Genomic DNA, 22526 nt, shown 5'->3' on the forward strand with positions numbered 1-22526 from the left:
CCTGTGAACCCGGCTTTGTACCATAAACTACTATTTACGTATCTACATTACTAAACAATTGTACAACGTTTTCACAATATAGAGAATAAGATCATAACCATGGTACGAGCAGACCTTGCCGGTTGCTAATTAAATATGGCGATTAGTCGATCCCTACACCTATATCGGCTCCGGTCGTAAGACTCATATAAGTTATAACTTATAAGGTGTAAGTTCAAAACGAAATCCGATCGAAAATTCTTATGTCATCATCGTTCTTAAATCGATGAAATGACTACGTTCCAAGCATATTTTTTTAATTAATTTTCCTAAGGGCGTGCGCTGCTCTTCGCGTCGAGGTAAAACGCTGCATAATATTATAATATCACTACATCAGTCTTACACGTGCATCTTTCACAGGTCCGTTTTAGACAGAGTTATACGTACTTATAGGTCAACCGTTGTACCAGTGACGTAGGCGGGGGTGTAGGCGGGGACTGTAGCCCCGCTCCGAAGTTTTAAGAAAATTAAAAAATTATTTCTATATGGTCTATGAATGTCACTGCAACAATACAAATTCGTATAGCCGTACAGGAACCTCAAACAAAAATAAAACTCCGGTAAGGTGCCTGTATGGTAAACTTATGGGAGACCCCGGATAAACCAATTTTAACTCCCCTCACCCGAAAAAAAAAAAAATTCCTGGCTACGCCACTGCGTTGTACTTAATAATTATAGTGCAGTATAGTGCGTGTGCATGGGCTGGAAACGAATAGGAAGTACAAAAACGTGTTTATTCGTTCCGTTTTGCGCGAACGTCGTGACAAAATCTGACCGATAAGTACGGCTGTCTTTAAATCGGTGTAAAAAATCTGGCAGTCACCGCTGTCACGGTGTATAAAATACGATACAGAAACATAGTATACCGCGCCCGCGTATATATACCTATATCATATTATCATAACAACGATACAATAATAATACGATCGGCGGCGAGGGCGACACGGTCGGTTGGACATCGTCGTCATCGTCGTCGTCGTCGTCGTAATCCCACGGGATGGATTTCGGGTTCGAGTTAAACGCCGCGCCGCCTGTTGTGTGCGCGAGTACCGGCCACTCTTGTTCACGGTCACTTGTTGGGGCGTTTGGCAGCCGCAGCCGTCAGCGGCGACGGCGGTACGCTGGCGAAATCCGCCCACCCAATATATTATTATTATTATTATTAACTGTACGAGAAAAAGCTGCCGCTTCGCCGTGTCTGCGTTTGCGATTACGCACGGCCGGAGGAGTTTAATTTTAATTATAACCGCCGCCGCCGCCGCCCTCCATTATTGTTATAATCCCGTGCACACTCCACTTGTTCGATTTATCATAACAATAATATCGTCAACGACACTTTTAGTCGACTCGCGCGCACACTCGTCGCCGTCGTCGTTGCACCGGGACGAGTATGTATTGTGCGCCGCGCTAATGGAACCGAGTAATGCGCGTAACACATTTCCGACGAGATTCCGACGAACCGTTTTGTATAGTATAATATTATGCATGTACGTACAGAGTGCTTTTTGTTTTTCACTGTTTTTTAAACTTACGATTGTTCGTTATTGTATTATTGTATCCTTCTACGTGATATTATATTTTATAATATAGTTATATACCTATACATATATTATAATATTATAGCATATTATTTTATGAGCGTTATAAGTCGACTGCCTGTACGTAATAATAATAATATGTAATGGACTTACGGGTGCAGGTCGTATAAGAATTGTACATTTTTCGAACAATATCAGGATTGGGAAGGGAGGGACGGGGTGGTTCAAAAATTGTGCGAAAAGGTTTCCCGTTTCCGTATTTATATGTTCTCGAAATTTTATCCGAAACATATTATAATATTTCCTTTATTGCTTCTAATATAAACCATTTTAATAAATATCTCTCGCGTAGTACTATATTATTCCTATATTCACGTCCGCAAATATCAATAATTATATTACAGTCACTGCAGGCCGTTACCTATTTCGAAGTGTTATTTTGTAATTTTTTTAAGATTATTTAAATGAAATTTTGGATTTTAACCGATTTAAAACTCAACATTTAAATGCAGTGTTAGTTTTATGAAGTCCTATACACTTTTAAGTTTTACCCAAAGTGTCTGGAAAATATTGAAATACAACGTAGGTTTAAAATTTGAATCTTGAAATTCTCGACGAACCGTTTTGTATATATATAATATGCATAAACGTACAGAGTGTCAGAGTGTATTTTATTTTTCACTGTTTTTTAAACTTACGATTGTTTGTTATTGTATTATTATACATTTCTACGTAAAATATTTTATAACATATCTATATATTATTGCATATTTTGAGCGTTATAACTTATAAGTTGACTATACCTGTACACAATAATAATATGTAATGGACTGAAGCGTGCAGGTCGTACAATAAATTATTGTAAATTTTTCGAACAATATCAGAATGACAGAATGGGGGGGTGGTTAAAAGTTGTACAAATAGGTTTTCCGTTTTCGTATTTATATCACATACTTCTATACTGCACTAGATAAGGAACTCCTATATAATTTACATTGTTGAAGTTGTTGTTACAAATGAAGCTCAGCTGTGGATGGCTGCCATTTTGTCGGTTGGCAAAATATTTCATTCATTATACAAAATGTATTAGGAATAACATCGTTTTTAATGGTAAAATAAAATAGTAAATATAAAATGATTTATATAAAATATTAATTTTTTTTTTAAAACGACAGGTTTTGAAATAATAAAATACAACACAAGATAAATCGTAATTAATCTTATTTGCCATATAAAATACCATACAGTTACCAACCAACCTTGAAGCTTCAATTCATGATGGAAGTTCGCTATCTAGTACTATAATATATAAATCTGTGATTTATATGTGTTCGAGGTTTATTCGACAAATATATCTTTTTTTATTTTTACCCAAAGTATCGGGAAAATAAACAACTTACCATATCAACGATTAAAACTTGAATCTCGTAATTTTGTCTCTATAATTTAATGTTTATGTTATTGTTTTAACTACATTATTAGTTATTAGTTTATTACACTTAAATATAGTTAAAAGTCTTTAAATATTATGACATATTATACTACTTAATACAATGTAAACCATTCATCTTATGGTACTTGCCAGTTGCCACTATTTTTACATTTTGAAAATATTTTTTTTCTCGAGTCTTTGGACGATAATTCGATTAAGTTAAATTATATCGGATTATTTGATCATTTTTTAAATGTTATTTGATACAAACAAAACATGACGTCCTGCATATCCTGTCTGATTTTTTAGATGTGAATGTTAAAATGAAATATTATATTCAAATTGTCTTAAAAATGTATGGGTGTATATCTGCGTGTTTTGATTGAATTTTCATAACATTATACGAAACTCACCAGACCCCAGCCATTTACCAGCTTTTACAGTTGGACGCTTTTACAAAGGTGACGGGCCAGCCTAGGGCGGTGTTCGTAATGCGGTCGGTGGTATATAACAAACATGCCTTTGATGTGTCTAATCAAAGCTCATTGAACCGTTGTGCCTGTGGCCTTTGACGGTGGTCGAATAACAAGAGATTATAATAGAATTAGATGTCCACGTTCAGTTCGTTTTATAACACACAAAAAAGCGCTCCGAGGTATTTATAGTTAATAGAGCTTCCATTTTTATTTTTCGTCTGACAAGAGAAATATTATGTGATTCACTATATTATTTGCGTATAGACTTTTATTGAAACGATGTCTGTCTATAGAATATTGTATTATCAAACAATACAGTATAATGAATCATAATAGGTACTTATAACTTATGATCTACGAATATCTTATTTAGACATTTTATTTTTATTTCACATGTAAATATTTCTTCAAATGTATTATTTATTGCAATGCATTTATGCATTTATATTAAAATATTATATTTTTTATATGAATTATAAAAATCGCAATTTTAAAATAATCAAATCGCTGGTAGCCCCAATAATTTCTCTTCTCAAATCACTAATAAGCAAAATAATCAGTCGCAATGATAAATAATCAAACTACTCGAATTCTCCTGTTAAAAGCCTCAAAATAAAATTCAAGGTAACTCATCCAGATGCCTAAAAATAAACTGGTGTAGGGGACATAATTATTCTCTTCTTGAAAAATATAATTTAGGGGTACCACCACTGGGCGACTCCTCTTCTGGGCGGTGGTCGTTTGGGCGAGTGGAATTATTTTTACATGTTCGAGGTAAAAACCTAGGTACGGATGATATCGTTGTTTATCATTATTAATCACTATTATTGAAAACAAGATCACGATTCAGTCATTAAAGTACAAGTTGTATGCCTAAATAATAACTAATAAGTAATAACACTGCAGTGTGCTATACTGCTATGTGATGTGTTGTGTCTTGTGTAATATACTTTCATGTGGTACGTTATACGTATGTTGTTAAAAAGTGTTGAACTAAAAATCGTTTATTACTATAGAATATATAAATTAATTTACTTATAAACCAATTCAAACCTTATTATAATATTATGACGTGTTATTTTAATTATTATTTTTCTACTGTAGATTACTATTTATTATAATAATATAACTATATCTACCTATACCAATATATGAATAATTATGTACATTACTATACAATATATAACTAATTAACTTATAAACCTATTTAAACCTTATTCGCACAAAGCTCAAAACGATGGTTTTGGTAGAGTAAACTCTCCCCCAAACGGTAGTTTTTGTTGAATAAACCCTCACCCAAACAATATATATCTATTCGCCCAAATTGACTATTATTTGGGTCGATTCGCCCAAACGGTCTACGACCCCCCTCTCATGTTTTAATTATTCCATCAATTCACCTCACATTTATTTTTTGTACTTATTTTATATTGTAAATATCTTATATAAAATAATTATTCTTATATAATAGATATACATATTTTATATAACCAGGAAGATACTAACGTTGATTATAATTTATAAATATTGCCAATAAACAGGAATATAATATAAATGAATACGTAAGTAATTCTCAAGAAGGTTAAAATATATAAAAGTACAGAATTTAACAGGAATTATTTTTTTTTAAGAATAGACAGTATTTTATGTAACGAGTATAACTATAATCTACTCAAAGTTATTTACGAAATATTGATAGAATTAACTTCATACTTTTAACAAATTAATTAAAATTTAAAATGTATAATAATTTGGTGTGATTGTTATTTGTTATATTAAAAAATATAGTTAACTTTTTTCAATTTTTTGTTGGTTTTTTTTTTATAATGTTAATTTGTGTTGTATTTGCTTTATGACAAACCTATTCAGTGTGTGTGTGTGTGAGAGAGAGAGAGAGAGAGAGAGTAACGACACAAAAATCAATGAATAACATCTACTTTACATGCAAGAAGAATTGCTCATTCATGCGGATGTTATTTGATTGTCTGTCCGAAACGGCTCAGACGATAACATTTTGATAGTGTTCGCACGTGATCAAGCGCATTTGTTGTACTAGACCTTTTCACCCCTAAAATTGTTGACTTGATTGGGACGGAAAAAAAGGAGAGAATATATGTTTAGTCGGCGATCAAAAGGTAAGGTCTCTTTATGATTTTATTGATTTTACTGGACAACGTGACAATCATGCCATGTGTTTATTTAGGATAACCTTTTCCCCCTTTTTAATGTTTTTAACATAATGCTCTTTTCAAATAGTCTACCATACTCATATTGTTATCTGTATCTTTATAGATATGTTCTTGAATTCTACGTTTATTTTTTAGGATTATATTGATGCTACTATACATTTTTTATCGAAATTAAATAATAATATATTATACTACTATTTCACACAATTTATTTATACCATTTAATAATTTATTAAAATTAATTTTACAAAATACTCAATTGTTGTAAAAAGTAATAAAATAAATAACGTTTTAATAAGTAACGTAATTTATATTGCAGTTATTTCCAATACTGAACTCCGAGTAGAACAGCTGTTATGGACGAATAAACAAAACTTTTGATTTAAACAATTTTTCTAGTTTTCTTATCATTATTTTGTTACCTTGAAATTATTTAAATATATTTGAATAAATTAATAAGAAATCGAATGAATTTTGTTTTACATGTTAAAAAATAAAATACTTAGGTAATTACAGTAATTTTAATAAATTGTCTAGATACTAGAAAAATAATTAATGATTGTTCACTTAACTATTAATGTATAAGTAATTCAGATATTCAGTCTTATGTACAGTTTGTATATGGTATTGCATTATTTTTTATAAAATAACTTCAAATAGGTACATACCTTGTGTTTGCCCCGATGAATGTGTACTCCATGATCCTTTATAATGAGTATCTAAAACAATAATTATTACATACATTTTAGTACAATAGTGATAGATCATAATAAAACATTAAAAATTATATACTATTTTTTAATTAATGTTATTAATAATTTTAATTTAAATAATTTTATTAAAAACAATCAATATTTTTTGAATTCAAATTTAAATCCGATTAAAAACAATCAAATGCAAAATAGGCCTTAATATTTCATCATGAGAATGTGACAATATTAAATATGTTTATGTAGCTATACAACCTACTACAAACATTTTCATCATAACTTTTGTTAATATTTTACTCGTTATTTTTTAAAAGAAAATTTCTATTTTTTGACTAAGCAATTAAGTTTTTTTTATACATTATCTTGATTTATTCTTGTACTTAATATTTAATACCATTTGCATAATATTATCCATGATAGGTCCATATAGGCCATAGCAAATACCAATATGTCAAGTTTTCGTAGGTAGTATTTACATTAGGTACTTAAAATACGACTTGTTCACTATTTTTGTAATTTTGAAGACAAACTTACTTAATTGATTATTGAAAGTAATTATAATATTAACTAAAAAAACATTATTTGTACTTGTAAAATTCTTAGGGATTTTTTGATTAATAAAATAAACACTTTCTGACACCCCAACCACCCATCCCCAATCCTTTACCTCACAAAGTACATATCCAAAGCAGAATTTAGGATTTGAATTAAGAAAAGACATGGTCCGAACATTTTTGATTTAGTGATCGATAACAACTATTATACCTAGTGGTAATAGGATTACTATAAAAAAGTTGTAAATACCACTGATAAAATAATAATTAATTAATAAATAATGATTTGACTTTGGTCGGCGAAAGAGATATGCAATTTCGCTACATGTGAGTGTAGAAGATAATTCTCATGTATTTGTGTTATAATAAGATTAAATATTATAATGCCTTGTATTAATATATTCCTGATATTGTATACTATACCTACGTCTATACATATAGTTATTTGAAAACGCAATTTATCAGTAATCAGTATATCATAATACATTATACATTGTTAACTTGTTTAAAGTTTTAGATATATCTAAATACTATAGCCACTACCTATATGTAAGCTCACATATTTATTATGGATTGAAGAAATAATTTTGTTCACAGCTTTCTCTAAGATTCTATGCTAAGATATGTATGAATTATTAGTTTACCAATGATAAGTGTGTGCCTTAGATTACCTTCAAGAGCAGTTTTAACTTCAATCTTCAACTTAGGTAATGGTTTTTGGTAGAAAATCGAATCTATTTAGATAGTATTTCAAGTAAAAAGTAAAAAATGTTCAGTTAAATTTAAAATGTTCGGGTAAAACAATAAACAAAATTATAAAAAAATGGGAATATTTACGCAACAACAGTTTTTGACAAAATCAATTTAGTTTGTTTTTTTTATTTGAAAAATTAATAAGTGTAAATAGTGATTTGAAATTTTTTATAAATATTAATTATCTATAGATAATATAAATTGTCTAAAATGTAGAATCATTTTAAGATATTTATACTTTATAGCCTATAGGCATTTTAAGATATTTACAAACATTTGAAATTTTGAAATTATTTTTTGTTTTTGACAATAAATATATTTATTGAAAACTTTTTTCAGTAAAAAATCTTGAAACGTGATACAAGGTTTTATATATTTTAATAGTTATTACACAAATTTTAAATATTAAAAATACATGTGCATAATTTTTTTTAATAGACATTTGAACTTGAAAATGTTTTACTACATTGGATATTTAAGCAAAAAATAACGTTTTTAGTTATTTTGTTGTGATTCACTATTCATATAGGGAGGGGGGAGTAGATAGTTTCGTTTCCTGCATTATTACTTGTTATTCACAATTACATTTTCAGATTAGTTTTAAGCTAAATTATTTATACCACAAACCTATATATATCTCACCGTTTACGGTCCGTCGGTATTTACTTATAAGTTTATAACATAATATGTTATATAATAATATATCTTATAACTTATTAGTATAATATATTCGATGATTTTGAAAAAAGTTTGATTAATCTAGCAAAATATTACTTATTAATAGAAGAATAAATTACCAATAATATAATATTATAGTATCAGAATCATTTTCCATATGCAATAATTTATCACTGAATTAAATTTTAACACAACCCTAACAATAACAGTGACTAAATTGATGACGACGTACACTCGAAACTTACTATACAGCAGAGAGGTTATTATTTTGACAAATATATGACATAGTTCAATAGCTATATATATATATATATATATTATAGTACGTATACAGTTTGTAATATTATTTATTCATATTGGTTACAGATATTATCAATTATAAAGCTACGAGTAAATTAATATTAAGAAATGAGTCGTATAGTTTATAATATTATGTGGTTGTGAGTGCACTCCACGGAGGAGTCGAAAATGTTTAATAGTACAATAATCTAATAATATGAACTAAAAATAATACTGTAGTTATTGAGTTTAAAAATGCAAACACGTACCGGCAAAAATCATTGATAAGTTGGGAAACGTCCCATTTCTGCTCAGGTAATCCGATGTTTTGATGTCCAACATAATTCACGCGGTAGATCGTTCACCCGATCGTTACGATTATTTCCAACAGTGCCATACGTATTAATGGTGCGTGCCAAAGGTCGATCCCGATTAAACCGAAACGTAATACTTATATTATGTTATTTATATATAATCGAATGGTACTCGTGCGTCACTTTATATATATATATATTTATTAATTTGTATATATCTGCAACGTTTGTGCCTATATATTAGTGTGTGTAGGTTTGAAATAGCTCGGTGGTGTGGTGACGTACAATCGGGAGAGAATGATATCAGACCAGACGCGTTAGTACAACTGACCCGCTGGCGGAGTCGAGGTATCGCCAGCGCGCCGCGTAAGGGAGCCGCTCGTGCGACGACGGTGGACGCGCGTGGGGCGCGGCGTCGGAAAAATCGATGACGACCAATCGGGCACCGGCGCCCACGACAAATCACTCCCCTCGAGTACTTCCGGATTGGTCGGATAGGATATTGCGACGTGGAAACCGAAAGCAGGGTAGGTATATATAGGGGTAGCAGACGGCGTGGGTGCGGGGTGGGCGGCGGAGAAAACATACGTGCCGTGTTTGCTGCCGTTCCCGTCCATCCATCCAACATTTCACTATGCACTCCCCCGTTCTGAATTTTTTTCACCCCGTCCTCACCCGTGTCGGCTAATAACTAAGTACGTTCAGGCATTCTTTCCTTCCTTCCTGCCTTCCTTCCTTCCTTCCTTCCTTCCTTCCTTCCTTCCTTCCGACGTTTATTCTTATCGTCTTTTCCATTAACGTTTCCTTCTACTTTAATTAGAAACACATTGCATTTTTTTTCCCCATTGTTGGCGCGGTGTTTTTTCTAGGCATCACACCTAACAGGTTTCATTAGTATAAATATTTTTTCACTGCCGCCGTAATTTTTATAAACACGATGTGCATATAGCGCGCGATATTACAATACATTATTTCCGATTTGTTAACTAGTTGAATGTGTTCACACTTCATATTATACAATATTAGCACGCCGATGTTTTACAACGATTTTGACAACAAAATATTCGTTTTAATGCATTTAGGACCCATCTTATACAGTTTTAAATCAGAGTAAATTTTGAAAATTATGACCAGAAATAATATTGTTTCGTTGATTTAATTTATTTCTTAAAAGTTGTGACTAAAGCGCAGATTTATACGCATTAAAAACCAACCAAATATGAGCTAAAAAATCTTAAATATTCAGCTCTAAAACGTTGAAATATACATGAAAAATAACAAATACGCATACAAAATTAGAAAAAAAAATGTATTTTTTAAACTTTTAATTAAAACAATATATTTAAAATTATGGAACTCTACTATAAATACTTTTCTTAATTTTTTTCTGAAATTATGTCAATGGTCAATGGATCAAAATCGATATTTTCTTATATTGGTTAGGTACTTATTTTATTTCACCGATTGATCTAAGGTCATCTTTGGGAAACCGTTTATACCTACAAATATACCTATTAATTTATTTTTATATTAATCGAAACTATGAAAATATAGGATTATTTTTTATTGTATTACAATAGTATATATTTCAAAAATTTCTAAAAAAAACATCAAATTATGCACTGAAAGATGAAACATGCAATTAAAATTGTAAAAAAAGCCCTTAAATAGAAAAAAATGAGTGCACTGAGTCAAAATATGCGCTAAAAAAGTTTCATTTTTTAAAACGTTATGCCATGAAACAAATTGTTTGCTCACTTAGCATATCATATACGATCAACAATGGTTTATTCTGCAGAATAAATATGTAAATTAATATAAATCCGCGCTCTAGTTATAACACTACCAGCTATTGACTGTATAGTTAATAATAAATCGGAATCTCTTCGTAGACATAACTTTGCTATATTATAATTGCAGATGAATACGTATAAGTTTGGTCTTTGGCACATATATATCATATTCCTATATGCAGTGCAATAGAGTATTTCAAATTATGTGTGACAAAAATGGTAGAAATTGCGTAAGACCCAACATTATAATCCTCACCATTTTTGTCACACGAAATCTGAAAGATCCTGTATATTCCCACTTAATATAATAAAACCTGAGGCCTGGTGGTTGGCCTCGGTAACTTACGTGTTCTGAGATCAAGAATCAACCGGTGTTCCTGGTTCCTAGATGTGTGATCACCCGGGTTTTTAGTGATAAATCCTTGCCACATAATATGCATAGGTGTTCCATACCGTACCCTCCCCCACACTAAAAAAACGACTAAAATAACCTTCAGGCTAATGACCTCAGATATTGAAGCCTTAACTCAATATAAAAATAATAATAATACTGATTTATAAAAGAAGATTTTTTGACCAATAAAACACAAAAATTATAAACATTGCAGATTGTCAAATATTAAAATCAAATACTTATGCATGACCACAATAATTACAATGATTAGGTACCTACTTTTATGATTTGCAGCAACTTCTTAATTCTAGACATATTTTTATGTAAACACACACAAAGAAGATTACCAATCTGAACAGTATTGGATTCACGTCGGCTTCTAATCATTCGTTGAATCGGTATCCCGTTTTTTTGTGTTTAAATAAAAAATATATATCCAGAACTAAGAAGTAGCAAATCACAAAAGTAATCATATTCAGTATTGTGATTGTGTTCATAAGGATTTGTATTATATAAGACATCAACTGAAGAAAAACGGAACACAATATAGGAAGACATAATTGTGCACACGGGTGAAACAGAGGGTTCATGTGTTGCATCTGAAAACATTTTTTGGATCTTTTGATTGGCCCGTTACCGTGGTGGCGCCACTTAGTCACAGTCGGCAGCTGGCCAACTAGCCGGGAAAATTCATTATTCAATATAAGAAAGATAAAATTGATTTGAATCAATATTTAAATTCCTTTTTTATACTTTTTACTTATTTTACAAATTATACATAGTTTTCAACGTAATATTATGAAAACTACACGCTGTTTTAATTTTTATTGTGTACAATTATTATTAAAAATAAAATATTCCTGTATAACATAATATTAGCTCCGATATATTATTCTACTTGTTTGATATCACAGTTATTTCTACATAATAGTATTGCATCTACATATTTTGTTTTTTTAGTAGGTATAACGTAATTTTGTCTTATATCCATACCATGTACAATGAACACATTGTCAATAATAAATAAATTTGTTTTCTACGCCACGGTTCGCTAATTTGCATCATCGTTGCAACTAGGCGACCCTTCACCCTTACGTCGGTAAACTCATACTACGCTTGCACGGGCCACGGTCACGGTCAGTAGAAGACTGCATAATATTTAAATAATTAAAAATGTTATCTACTAACAGCTTTTTATGTTTAGTAACCAAATTTATTCATAGGTAAAAGCGGTAATAATACTTTTTTGACAATATCGATCACCCTTACATTTTTTGTTAACGTTCATTGTACAAAAATAGGTTATCAACCCTTAAAAATTTGAATGGAGCATTACTTTTTCTAACCAAGCAAATGGATATTGATTTACACGCATTCAATTTTATATAAAATAGGAACTGACATATTCATCACATTAATAATAATAATACAAATATTAATTACTATTATTCGAAGTACATTGTCTAGAAATTCATCTTTTGCATCGATAATAATTTAAAAGTTAAACCTATGTAACTCAAACAAATATTTCCATTTCACCATAACTCAACGTATTAAAATAAAAATGCTAGGTAGTATTTTATACGAAAATGAAAATGAACTGTAATTATTATTTATGCGGCAGTGCGGCCTATGAAAACTTGAGGTAATAACCACATGTTATTAGAAGTATATGTGTATATATTATAATATTAATACAATTTTACAATCTACTTTTGTTTTTTTTTAATTTTTAACACTTCATTAAAAAATAAACGATGGTTTACAACTTTACAAGGATTCTATAAGAATAGTTTAGGAAATTATGTTGAATATATATGTTATATATACATTATTACTTAGTTGGGTAAATAATAATTTTTGTCCAATCGATATTTTATTCAATTAAGTTTAGTAATACAAATTATAATATGTAGACCTACAAGGGAAATTGCATGATTTTATTTACATAACCATATAACTGGGAAATATATTTTTGATTATGACTTATGGAGAATTAGATAACAGTCATTAGTTCTTGATTTATTGTCATTATAATTTACTCAGTTTCCTGACCTGTGTAATTGAATAATATTTATTCTTTATTTTATTGCTATTAACGTTGTACGATAAATAAAAAACAAATACATTTTGTTTCTATGCCTAGTTAACGTAAATATGTTTTTAAATATATTTTTAGTTAATTAATTTATATAATAACTAATTCGGTAAAATGTTTATATATTGTATACATTATTAGGCCATTTAAATTCAATACATTCAATACATTTCACTGAATATAAACCTAGAAACTAATATAGTAGTATACAGCGTGATTCACGAAGCATACACATACATCAACATTTTCAAAAAAATAATCGACATGAATTTACAGGGAAAATGGCGATTTTTGTTTAAAATAAAGATGCCTGTATCGCTACAGGATACTCATTTGATTGAAAATCTGGTCCTCAAGTATATTTGAAAATTCCAAATCATAATTTAAATAAATTCAATATTTAAATAAAAAATGGGGTTGAGTATTCTTGGCGAATCACTCTGTATGTTTAATTATTTCAGGCCAAAAACATAAAGATTTTTTTCTTTTTGAAAATAAATTAATATCAAATAAATTTGTTCACATTATTATTATGATTTTAAAAGTTGTAACAAGCACTTTAAGTATAGGTTTAAATACAAGTAAATATCTGCATTCTATCGATATTATAATCCTGTTAAATATTATATTATTTCTTTCTATTTTTATTGGAAAAAAATATTGTTTATAAAGCGTAGGTTTTTATAGTAAATATGATATTTTTTTCGTATTATAAAACGATGAATATTTTAGTAAAAATATGCTTTTATATAACATAAGACCATAATGTATAAACAATTTGACTAATAATAAAATTTGTCACAGGCTAGTAAATGCGTTTATCACAAAGAATATGGGCACTGGGTGAAATAAAAATATATTTTGATGTGAAAAAAGTCTACTGATGCAAAAATTATGTTGTTCACTGGCGGCGACCCGTGGCAATAGCGACTGTCATGATGTAGAAAGGGAGGAAAAAATTATAGTGCCTTTTATTTTCGTGTATTGGGGTTCGCGATTTCATTCCAAGCCATTTGATCCTTTAAGGAGCACTATATGCTCCTTCAGACATCACGACGCTAATTTTATATTCGTCTTTTGGCCCGGAATAAAAACTATTCTTAAAAGCTTCCGATTCTATAGGTATTTCTCCGTTTTCTTTTACGCGTGTGATTTAGATGAATTTCTGTAGAAAATAGAAATTGCCCGAAATCGTAACACTAGGCTGCAGCCAGGCGAAACTAAAGTTCATTTTACAGTACATTTTTCGGGAATCAAATCCAATGGTTACCGTACAGTAATGTCCCGTTACACTGTTACAGTATACTGTGTTTATAATCATAATAATATATTATAATATGTAAATTATTACACTTTATCAATGAAATACATAATATATTATGTCGGTAAAATAGGTGTTACGCGTTTGATTAAATAAAAAACTTTTCACTCATCCATTGGTTTTTCCCCCGTTTTCCATATAGTGGGTTTATTTTATTTACAAAACGACTTAAACACGCGTCGCCCTGTACAGTAACAAATATTTTATCACGGTCTCACGGTAGTTTTCGGCGCATACAATCGTATGTGTGTGTGTACGTGTTCATCGGGTGTGCGATTTCGGTGCATTGAAAATTTAAAACACTTTCTTATATTTTATTATAATAATTTATAATAATATATCATAATATGATATTGTTGTACATTATAATATCATTCCGTCCAATTATCTGCGCATTGTTGGTGGCGATCGAGAGTCAACTGCAGCGCGGGGCAGCGTGCCGTCAAGGTCCACCGGCGTGCGAGGGGGGTGCGTACGAATACGGCGGAAACACGGGAAAAAATCCACCGCCCCGCGGGTAGTCGTGACGGTACGGCGAGAGGGGAACGGCGCGCGCGTACCGCGACACCGTGTGAAAATCGGTGAAACGGATACACTCGGTCGGTTAAGTGGCCGAGCACGTGATCCAGTAAATATATCGTTTATTATTATACATATACATAATATATTATTGTTATTATTATTATTATTATTATTATTATTATTATTGTATATTATATTTACACACACGCGTGCGCGTGCATTGTCGATTTGCACAATATGTTTTCACCCGTCCACCACCCCCGCCCCAGAGGAGGGCGCGTGCTTCTCGTAAAAACCGATTTTGTCACTATGGCCATGCGACGCACGCGGGTGGTCGCCCATAAAATACTACGCGCCGCTCCGCTGCACCGTCTGACATTGAGCATATTGTTGTGCCCTACTTGCCGGTCAATGTGAACATCTTCTTCATGACAATATATTATATTATATATTACAATATTATAATAATTATGTTCGCACGGCGCGTATGGTCGAAGGGTGTCGATTTTTTACGAGCCCATACGCCGATGCTGTGGATAATGGGGGGGGGGGGGGGTGAGATAACTTTGAATGGTATCGAACACTTGCTACGTATAGTACCTACGTAATATTGTAACATACACGATTTTAATAGTCGAGGTAAGCACTTGAGCAAATGAAAAACGAAAACGCTGCGGAACACTATACCTACCTCCTTCGGCTCGCATAAGTCTGACTAGTCTTTGAACGCCATTCATCGATAGTATGCGTACGATGGTTTGAGATGAAAGCTATCGTAGAACGACGGATAAATTATCGTATACCTACACGAATGTCATGTTATTTTGTGTGCAGCTGACATGACAATATCAATAAGCAATAGCGTACGTCGTACGCATTATTTAAGTTCGGTTAGGGTTTGGTTAGGGTAAATAATTTACATGTTTTTTTATAAACAGATTTTTAACAATTGGTTATAACAAATTAAAGTTAGTCTCAAATTTGGTTTACATTTAGAACACTCAAGTGTTTAACCTGGACACCGGGTCATCTATAATAGAGCCTCTTCGGGTCGTAATAAACGTGGTAATAATTGATGAACGATGATCCATGATGATACACCATACGACGATTGTGGCAAACGTTTAGCGATGTTCTAAATCAGCCAAAAAACTGAAACTGTGATTATCGACGTCTTAGTCGTATTTGACAAATTATTTTATATCTATTACAAATGAGCAACAATTAATCGACTTCTGTGTATTGAAATGGTGGTAAATAAGATTTTTTTGTAAAAGGAAGACATTTCAGGGGACGTCAGAACCCTAGAACCCTACCCCTGCGTACGCCACTGTCAATAATTGTCTCGTTTATTAATTGTTTGCGATTTGGGCAAGCTTTATATTATATCTAATTATTATTGCGTATAGTAACGCGCAGATTGTTGTTGTTTCGTATACGCGTATGCTTGCACGTGTGTAGGTTGCGCTGCATAAATCACAGTGAAATATATTAAATGCAAAGGCTGATTAACATTTGAACTTTCATCATCGATATGGGTAGTATTGTCTCCGTACTTTTACTATAAGCCCTTTCGATACGGGAAAATCACAAAAGCGTTTTTCGTCGGAAAATAACTAATAATAATATACTAGGTGTCGCCTTTCAAATGGCTGAATATACGTGGTATTTTGAATAACTACCATTATTTCGTAATTGTTTTCGCACATCAATTTTCGCGTGTAGTGAAAGACAAATTGCTATCATAATCATATATAGGTAGGTACATGCAAAAATACGCGGCGAAACCAAAGTTGATCGATATCTTGTGAGTTCTGTACTGCTTCGTGTGGACGGCAAGCCGAGCAAAACAATAATAAAAAATAATTATTTCAGGTCCCCCGCAGGTAATTTGGAATAGTTCCAACGCCCGGACACAATCGATGCGTTGCCATGGCGATCGAGGGTCGCCGAGGAGCCGCGATCGACCGTTTCTCTCTTAATAATATACAGCGGTCGAGTAATTTTTATTTCAAATTTCAGAATAAGCCTTTTCATGATAATATAGTCTCGGCTTAGAAACTACACGCAAACTGTTTATATTTTATATACCCTTCAAGTATTATCTGAAAATTCTCGTCAAAGTAACCACACTAGCTGTCTGATGACTATATAAGACCTAACATCTATCTTAAATATTAGCCTGTCGATGTGTGCTTGATCTTTTTTGAAAAACAATAACTTGGCAATTATAATCAAACCGTAATCGTAGGTAACCAAAATGTTACAAAAAAAAAATATTAGCACGTCTCTTATGTTCAAATACATATTATCTAGGTATAATATAATATACACTTATTGTGATGTACATACAGGTTGTATTATACAGATAATATTATTTGCATTAAAAAATATTAAAAATAAAAGTTTTTATATTGGAGAGCGAAAGCCGAAAACCTTCGCGTTATGTAAAAAATAATTTATAAAAACCGATAGGATGTACAACAAGTATACTATACCTCCCAGTGGAAAAATGGGTGTTGGTTATATGACGTTCATATATAGGAAACAGCGGTGGTGAATGGCGATCACAAAAGAACCTTTAAAAGTGGACCAAATAGTGCTGTAATTAAGTGTAATTACTTTCAAAATACGTTTAGAGTGCCTTGGTCGGGGAAGGCTTTAAAAATGGTCAGAAATAGTGTGTGGTGGTCATGAAAGAAAAAACCCCATGTATACAAGCCGGCCTATTGTTTTCCACTGTGTAGTACTTAGCTCATATTATATATACCCATGCAAACAATAAATACTTCACACTATTGTATCAACCCTTTGTCGCCAGTTACACACAATTTTTTTCGGCGTACAACGCATTTATAATCCAATACATAATATTTTAAGTACGAAGCGATACCTTGTATATTGTAGTCGTATGGCGTAATATACGATATAATATATAATATCTATAGATCCACGCGGCGTATAGGCACAGCCCATATTTTATCAGACAAAAATATTGATTTTTCATTTTAAACGATGATTCGTAATTTTTATCTTCCAAATTTCCGAATGTCAGCCTAATACATATACGATATTAAGTCAGATATATTATTATATTTATATAATGTATATTGAGTTTGCTAGTAAAAACTGAAGTGAATCCTCTGATCTCTAAAATCTAAATGTCTCTATAATACTCTATCATTATTATTCATCACATGGTTAAAATTAACTGTCAATTTTGATGGTCTATTGCAGCAATCGCTTCCTAGTATTTACTATTTTATGTTTGGGTGAATATTATTTAAAGAGCTGATTTGAATAGGTGGTTCTAGCCGCAGTGCTGTAGTGGCACAGGACCCAGCGCATTATAAGGCCCCACAACCTGTTGAAAAAATAAATGATCGGGTCCATATAGTTCATATTGTATTCATCTAATGATTAAGATTCATCTATAGACGTAAAATTGGACTGTCTGAGACCTAAAAGTAACACCAAACACCTATTAAATAAGTCCCTCAAAAACATTTCGCACATAGCCTCGATATTCACCATCCCAGCCCTGATTATTAAATTATAATAACCCGATTTTACACAACAATATAATAATATAAATAGGTACCTAATACATAAATAACAGTTGTAAATGGTAATTAATAAGCATATTTTGGTCTTACAAAATGTATAAATAAATAATAATTAATTATAGTATTATAAATGCAATAATTATATATATTATATTAAATTATATTATAACATAATTTAGGTAGGTATTAAATTAGTTATTAAATAGTATATTAATTAATCAATGTAAGTATGCATATAATAAGCTATTGAAATTACCAAACCGGTAAATCATATTGATAAGGAACCTATTCTTTTTTTTTGCTTGTATGGAAATAAGTATATCCTTTTTTTGATATAAATATTTATTAGCCACTACAATTTTTTTACATTTACTTACTTCATTTTGAAAAAAAAAAAACGATGATAGAAAAAATAATATATATTATATGTAATGTGAATAATCATTTTTAACTTATTATATAAATTATTTATTTATTTCTCTGTGTGTATAGATTATTGTAGAACCAATATTTCAGTTTATATTTTAAATAAGAACAACCAGTAGGTACAACATTAAATCATCGGGAACCATATCTAAAAAAAAAGTCTAATCTAGTTTAGTTTTCTCTCAGCTTCTATTAACCAGGATAAATTGACCGGCCGGGAAACCGAGACATGACGTTAAAACCAAGACTGTCCTGGTCAAACCGGGACGAATGGCAACCCTAGTAATAATAATATTATAGTAAGAAATATTAAAATTTAATTGTTTTTAACCTTAATTTAGGCTGTTTCAAATTTAGCTCGTGTATCAGGTATTTAGATACTTACACTATTAAAATTAATAATTATTTGTATGTTTGCTTCCCTAGCTATTATTCATATACAAATGAAGATAATCATTTTTATAATTGTTATATAAATAATAGTATATAACACATATGCGGAAATCCATAAACTTTTCAAGGGGGCTAACATTATTAACATCAATGTGAGTGGGTAGAAAGCTTCTATCCCACACAGCTAAAAAAGAAGGAGATTTCACGGACTTTTGGGGGGCTAAGCCCCCGTAAGCTCCCCCGATATCCACATATGATGTAACGCTTTTTTTTAACTTACATATTTTGTATTACACTATCTATGAAATAATTATTTACCATAGTTGCAAGCGCTGTCTGTTTACAATGTGTGATGGGTTGATTGTGGGTGGGTGATGATAACTTCTATTCCCATAGCACTGTTTTAAATAATATATGTTTCAAGAATTTATATTTTATAAAATTATTAATTAGTTTACTTTGATAAATTAGAATATTTATTAGATGATTAGTATTTGATTTTTTATTCATTTGTAGGTAGGTATGGGTACCTATCTCGTTCCATGCAATATACAAATGTGAGATTTATGTACCACATAATATATATATATAATTTTTTGTCGGATTATCTGTGAGTCATGTCTCAATTATTGTCAGCAAAGATACGATAGGGCCAAAACTGGGGTGCACCAAAAAACGTGTATTGATACGGTTGTCGTCCACGTGCAGTGTCGAGAACAGGAAACGATAAGGTAACGTGGAGAACGCATATCGCAAACGCGGGCAACACGCTTGTAACCGCACGCTTGTTTTTTATCTGATTTTGTAACATTCAACATGCCACTCAGAGGAGCATTATTAATTTTCTAAAGGGTCGCCGCCACCGCATGTAATATCTATACAAATATAATGATAGGACGTGGTTATTTTTTTCGTTGAAAAGTTAATACTTATTGCCATCGGGAACGTCTCAAAATATTTAAAAGAATTGTGTTTTTGTTGACTATTCCAATGAGAAAAAAAGAATGTAAAATGTAAACATTTTTCGATTTACTAAAAAAAATAAAATAAAAAGTTGAATATTATGGTGTTTTCGACAAAATCGGTTCCATTCATAAACTCGAATAGGTGCCGAATAGTTTTCAAAAGCATTTAAAATCATTTTGTGCGATTAAAAATATTTTTTTTTCACATATTATATTCTTACAAAGAAATAATTAATATTTACACAATTAAATTATATATATTATAATTTTTAAGTATAAGTAGATATACTCAGGAACCTGATTTATTATGTTATGATTTATAACATATAAACGTATGCATTTTTATATCTTATAGAAATGTGAAAGTACCTTTGAATTCAATGTATACTTAAATAATAAAATACCAATGCATATAAAGGTACCTATAAGTATATATATATTTATAATTGAACACGAGTTTTATAAATTTAAAATTGCACAAATGGCGATTTTTAAGTAAGTTAGAACCTTTTTTTTATATGTTTGACCACGTAGCGAAGAAGGAATAATATAGTTTTACATTATAGGTGTTTCCACTCAATAGCAAGTTAAAACCTAAGCGTCTAAGTATAAAAACGCGAATTGACGCTATGTTGTGTTTTACAGTTTTCCAATCGACAAATTAATAATATCTACTTACTATTATTTTGTCTGCGCATAATAATAAAACCTTACTTATTATGATACATTTATATATAGCTACATATTATTATATAATATATAATGATATATTATATGTACTTACGACAGAAGCTACAATAATTATAGTATAACTTAGTGATTTAAATTATTATTAAATCAGTACACAGTTTAAACTTCAATATTCGATTGATAATTTGTAATACATTTTATTTTAAATAATATATAACAATGAACTTATAGATATTCAATATGAAAATTAATAATTTTTAACTGTTTTTAAAACTTTTACAGACAGAACAGCCTGTGATCGATCTATATAAACTAATAGGAGGCTGCAGGAAGACATATCATACTTGGTTTTGCTGATATTTTAATTGTATTATTTTTAATATTTAAAACATTCTATGTTTTGAAATTAAATTACATAGGTACTTAATGTAGTTATAAATGTGCAATATATAAAATAATTTTAATTATAACACACAATTACACGAAAGGATTGGAGGAATGGAGAAAGTACGATTGTAAATTTATAAATAGTTATTATTAATATTTTTGATGGTTCGAAGGATGTAAGATGTAACTAATGATTAGTTGAAAGCTTGAATCAAACTAGTCATCCGTAAATCCTGGGATCCAATTAGTGTACTCGCTATATACAACTATATACCATTAACCAAGGTCTAATACGAAAACTACATTTATGTGTACTAATAGGTGCTGCTCTGGGTATAAAGTATTGAAGTAGGTATATCGTTTATATCCGATCGCAATTATTAGGTATTACATTTGAAAAATTTAAACATAAAACCATGTTATTATGACATTATTGCTGAGTCGCATAAACAATCACTAAATATTCAACCAATCGACATTGTAGTGAGGCAGTAAGCTAATGGTCATGAATAGTCATAAATAAATGAGCCATGATTTACGTTTCAGTACATTTCATTACATTTTAATGAATCGTTGGCTAAATTTTTTATGTAACCAGAAATATGTAGGTACCTATGTGTTCTAATATTTTTATTTTTTTTTTAATAACTTCAAAAACGTCGTATAAACATTATAATATAGTAGGCAAGCAAAGCTCCGATCAGAGTCATATTTTAAAATACAATAATAGTTATCAATTATTAAGACTTATGATGTATATGTAAGTATACATTTCAGAATAAAAAAAATCGTTTATTATAGTTTACCAACTACAATGATATTAATTTTCAGACAGAGTACTGCGCTCTATGTGACGAATATTTCCTTTCCGTTTTTTGCACCCCTTTCGAATCATATCGATCGGAGAGAAACTCAATATCCTAGCGCGCTCTGTCATTCAATATTCTTTAACTTTAGTGTTTCAAAAATAAGTAAAATAAGAATACTGACGATTGACGAAGTGACAAAT

General features: G+C 30.7%; 1 protein-coding gene across 2 annotated transcripts in view; it reads right to left on the reverse strand.

Annotated features, from left to right (window-relative positions):
* LOC132945303 (DNA-binding protein D-ETS-3-like) overlaps positions 1-22526 on the reverse strand; it is a 58645-nt gene that overhangs the window by 16934 nt on the left and 19185 nt on the right. For both annotated transcript variants that reach the window (XM_061015007.1, XM_061015006.1), the window contains one exon: positions 6343-6393. In XM_061015007.1, coding sequence (XP_060870990.1) covers positions 6343-6393 — 51 coding nt within the window. The remainder of the gene's footprint in view (positions 1-6342; positions 6394-22526) is intronic.

The sequence above is a fragment of the Metopolophium dirhodum genome, chromosome 5, assembly GCF_019925205.1.
Source record: "Metopolophium dirhodum isolate CAU chromosome 5, ASM1992520v1, whole genome shotgun sequence".
Taxonomy (NCBI): Eukaryota; Metazoa; Arthropoda; class Insecta; order Hemiptera; family Aphididae; genus Metopolophium; species Metopolophium dirhodum.